At 33.6% G+C, this 4,566-nt stretch overlaps 1 protein-coding gene across 3 annotated transcripts; it reads right to left on the reverse strand.

Annotated features, from left to right (window-relative positions):
- Nucleotides 1-318: 318 nt before the first annotated feature.
- Nucleotides 319-4,566, reverse strand: LOC109339186 (prohibitin-1, mitochondrial-like). Of its 3 annotated transcripts, none has more exons than XM_019576596.1 (6): nucleotides 4,470-4,566; nucleotides 3,985-4,196; nucleotides 3,525-3,641; nucleotides 2,120-2,290; nucleotides 1,508-1,720; nucleotides 319-753 (listed from the first exon to the last, which is right to left on the reverse strand). In XM_019576596.1, the coding sequence occupies exons 2-6, from the start codon at nucleotides 4,159-4,161 to the stop codon at nucleotides 562-564; spliced, it is 870 nt and encodes a 289-aa protein (XP_019432141.1). In that variant the 5' UTR covers nucleotides 4,162-4,196; nucleotides 4,470-4,566; the 3' UTR covers nucleotides 319-561. The 3 variants fall into 3 exon arrangements, with proteins under 3 accessions (XP_019432141.1, XP_019432140.1, XP_019432142.1); XM_019576595.1 differs by having other exon boundaries at nucleotides 3,985-4,203; nucleotides 4,471-4,564; XM_019576597.1 differs by having other exon boundaries at nucleotides 3,985-4,170; nucleotides 4,470-4,557.

Genomic DNA, 4,566 nt, shown 5'->3' on the forward strand with positions numbered 1-4,566 from the left:
TACATCATTTAGTATTCATTTAATATGAATAATAAATAACATAGTAACCGTAAAAGTATCTTACATGGACAACACAAAATCACAAGACTAGCAAAATCAATCAAAAGACACCATAATGTCTATCATAAATCATGTTAGAAAACATTAATATAAGTATTTCTTAATCGTTTTTTATATGGTTTTTCTTAGTATCCCTCTTCCTTCATGTACGATTCTAAGAATCATAGGAGCCTTCATTTTATCTACCAACCTTAAAGGCTTCATACCAATATCCTCAACAAATTTCCAAACTACCTAAACAACTTTTAGGCACCAAAGTAAAATCAACATGTTTAACTCAATAGCCGAAACTTTCATTTTATGTAACGAGGAGTATTTGGATCGCAAATAACCCCTTTGCTAAAGGTTTGGAATATTAAAAGGACTTCCGTTACATTGACTTAACAAGAAAATACATCTCAGATTTCTAAGACTTTAACAAAGAAAATACACCCTCAAATTGAACGGTTTCGTAATTAAAAACAAAAAAATCATGAGGATTATCACAACAGGTTAACTGGCTCACTTTCTGCTTGGCTCCAAATTCATCTCCTGAAGGTTCAGCAACAAATCATCTGAATTTAGATAAACCTTATTTGCTGCATTTGAAATAGTATGTGCAATCTCTCTTGCAGCTTCAATCTTCCTCAGTGTGATAAAAGCTGGGTTGTTGGAAATAGCTTGTCCAATCAGCTGGGCACTCTTTGCTTCTCCCTGTTGATTAAAGAGGTGAAAGTAACAAAGATTAGGGGGAACTTAATATTTAGGACACAATATGTTCAAATAATGCAAAAGAGAAAAATAGATATGCACTGATGTAAGACTATATAAATATTATACTCAATCTAAAAGAGAAAAGAATGTATACACCGACAACAATGTAAGTTTTTTACATGGTCAGTACATTATTCACCGTTCATATTTAATCATTATTGATTTGTAAATATAAGTATCACAAATAAATGATACATGATGTACCAACTGTATATAAATCGTTACACTAACGGTGCATAGATATTACATTCAATCTAGAAGAGAAAAAAATATATGCACTGCAGTGTAAGAGTTTTTTACAGTTTCAATACATTATTAACTGTTTATATTTAATTATCATTGACTTGTAAATATAAATAATATAAATGAATGGCGGACGATGTACTAACTATGTATAAATATTTACACTAGCAGTGCATAGATATTACACAAAATCCACTAAAAATCCACACGAAACATCACTGACACATTTATGAACAAGGTTATATCTTGATCAAGAGACCAATAAAATCACAATTTTTCCATGAGTACCTAAGTTGGATTTCATAACCAGACCTACTTAAAAATTTAGAATGAAGACAGTATAACCTACCCCATTAAATAATCCCTATTTCGCATTGAAAAAAATAAAATGGCAGAAACTTGTATGAAGCACCAAAGTAGTAACTGCATCTGGACATAAATAAGTTCTTACCTGAGCTCTAATTACAGCACTCCTCTTGTCTTGCTCAGCTTTTTCTACAACAAACTTTGCCCTCTCGGCTTCCTGCGCAGCCACCTGCTTGGCTTCGATTGCAGCAGTGAACTCCCTGCCAAAGGTCAGAGTTGTGATTGACACATCATCAAGGGCAATGTTGAAGTTTGCTGCCCTCTCAGTCAGAACCTTCCGGATTTCCCTACTAACAGCCTACACAAATAATAAGGTCCATGAAAACATAACTCCTTGTGGTAGAACTGAATCTCTTGACTAAGAATACATTTCATGAAAATACAAGAAATTAGGAGGAATGTGAACAAAAACAAAAGAAGTGATAATCCTTCCCTAGTTCAGATGTCAATAAATCTCATGATTTGGTTTTGATAACATAATGATATTGGTAGTGGGTACTGATAAACTAATAAGCTTAGCAAGATGTTTACAAGAACATATCACTTTGTATTTACCCATTGTGCTTCCAATAACAATCATAGAAACAAAAGTTAATTAACATTTTGAAACTTCAACTTAAAAAAGGCATCCTAGTAAGCAATTTGTTCAAATAGTTATTTAAGCTTCCATGCATCATACAGAAACTTTGCTGCTTACCTCTCGCTGAGTAATAAGCTGGCTGGCGTTGTACTGTGCGACCACAGCTTTCAAAGTTTCGTGGATAATTGAAGGTAAAACCCTTTCATTATAATTCTCACCAAGGGTCCGATAAATAGTGGGCAGCTGGCTTGGCAAAGGACGAGTAAGGACTCGAAGCCCAATTTTCACCTGTATAGAAGATGCAATATAAAAGAAAGGTTAAAATAGTACATTTTTAAATCTTTTAAATATGAAATGCTCTGAAATCAGTTTCTCAAAGGCAAACATATTTTCCACCTAGATTTTTTTCCGTATAAATGATTTTCCACCAAGAAGGCTAGAGTGTATTAATTAAAACTTCAAGCATACAATCAGAGAATTCAGAAAAGCTAAAAATGTACACAACAACCCAGTGAAGTAGGAGAAACAACATAAGGCAAAAAGTGGGGGAGAGGATATGGATGAAGATGTCTTCATCCCTCAGGAAGAGAGGCTAAACTAGATAAGGCAAATTGGAGCTTGAAATAAAGTTATATCGATGAAGCATTTGCCAAAAGATATCCAGATACCAGAGCCATTCACTACATGTCTAACAGCTCCATAAATTATGAAAGATGTCATTTAAAAAAGCTGCTCACTAGTTGTCTAAACTTCAAAGCTAGTTGAAGGAACCATATTCAACTATCAGAAAAGTAGTGTAAATTAATATAAATGGGCCTTTTGCAATCAGAATGCAACCTGTTTCACATTCATGATAATCATAAAAATGGTGAAACTTAATAGGAAAAATCTAAGGACTGAGAATATTACTGTTAACCATAACGTGGTCAAGTAAGAATGAGGCATGTAATAGAAGGATAAAGAATGATGTCCACATAAACATACCACCAAAATGAGGGATAGAAAAAAAGAAAGTCTTTTTGTCAATTGAGAAAAAAGCAATAAAAAGTAAGGACACTCAATTTAATTTGTTTTTCTGAATCTTGACAACACCCGAGTCTAAGCAAACATATTTAACATCTGGAGATCACGACCCCGTGACATACTCTCAAATATAGTATTTAATCTGTTTCATGGATGGTAATCAGAAAAGTAATATAAATTAATATGAACGTGACTTTTTCAGTCAGATTGCAATCTGTTTCACATCCATGGTAATCATGTGAATGGTGAAACATAAAGGAAAAAATATCAGGATTGAGAACATTATTTGGTTAATTATAGCATGGTCCATTATGAACAAATCATGTAATAGAACGGTAGATATTGATGTCCACATGAACATAAACATACTACCAAAACGAGGACGGAAAAAAAGAAAGTCCTTCTGTCAATTGAGAGAAAGCAATAAATTTAAAGAAATTTAATTTCATTTCTTTAAGCCAATCATGACAACACTTGAGTGTAAGCGAAATATATTTACCATCTGGAGATCACGACTCCCTGACGTACTCTCAACAAGATGGGGTCGTGCACGGACATCATAGATGACCGGTCTCTCGAACCATGGAACTACAAAGTGTGTCCCTTCAGGATAGACCTGCATGTTATCAAGGAAATCAATTCTATAATAACAGAACAAAACTTAAAGTGAAAAAAATGGAGAAGTTAAACAGTGGCCAAAATAGTAACAAATAAAAGGAGAAGATAACAGTTCTTTTAAAAGACACCAAACTACTTCAATCATATTTCAGTAACAACCAAGGTTCTAAATTGATGTTTGCGGCCACAGTTTCCATAAACGCATTAACCAAAATTTAGAACCATAATAACAAATATCACACTGCAATGCAGTAATTTACAAACTATTTTCAAACTTTTCCAGCTTTTTTTTTCAAGTAAGAAAACAATCATCACACGAGAAACAATTGCAAGACAATAACCTTGTCTTTCACACCAATGAGACGATTGAAAACAATAGCACGGTGCCCTCCATCAACATTGTAGAGACTGTTTGAAGCAGCATACAAACCAATTCCACCAACAATACCAAGCTTCAGCAACGCAGAAGCAGCACCGCCACCGGGAACATTTGGAACTTTCACGTTTCTAAAATTCATCTTTCTGCACTGAACAGAAAACAGAAATCACACAACTACCCCGGCAAATAGCATAGAAATAAATGAATGAACGTAGCAACCAAAAATAAATAAATCAATTCCGGGGAATATGTTAAAACATTTTCCAAAATTTATACGCAATTAAACAACAACAAAATGTGAAATTCAAAAAATGAAAAATGAAAAATGAAAATGAAACAACTTGCTGATCGATAAAGGACACGAGCTAAATCGTATTGCGAAACTTGAATAATTTTTCAGAAATAAACAGATAATGAATGCAAAAAATAATAGAGAAGAATTTGCACCTTCGAAATTGCGATCACGCCGATGAAGAAGGGTTTGTGTAGTTTATGCAGCTTTTGAGTAGGGTTTAAACTTTTCCAACAAGAAAGGGAAAGAAGG

Source organism: Lupinus angustifolius, unplaced genomic scaffold (genome assembly GCF_001865875.1).
Source record: "Lupinus angustifolius cultivar Tanjil unplaced genomic scaffold, LupAngTanjil_v1.0 Scaffold_60_104, whole genome shotgun sequence".
Lineage (NCBI taxonomy): Eukaryota > Viridiplantae > Streptophyta > Magnoliopsida > Fabales > Fabaceae > Lupinus > Lupinus angustifolius.

Bases quoted from the DNA above. Each gene is read 5' to 3' on its own strand.
- LOC109339186 (XM_019576596.1), bottom strand. From the start codon at position 4,161: ATGAATTTTAGAAACGTGAAAGTTCCAAATGTTCCCGGTGGCGGTGCT. The intron at 3,642-3,984 runs GTTATTGTCTTG...GATAACATGCAG, and splicing joins TCATTGGTGTGAAAGACAAG to GTCTATCCTGAAGGGACACA. The intron at 2,291-3,524 runs GTAAATATATTT...TCTTCTATACAG, and splicing joins GGAGTCGTGATCTCCAGATG to GTGAAAATTGGGCTTCGAGT.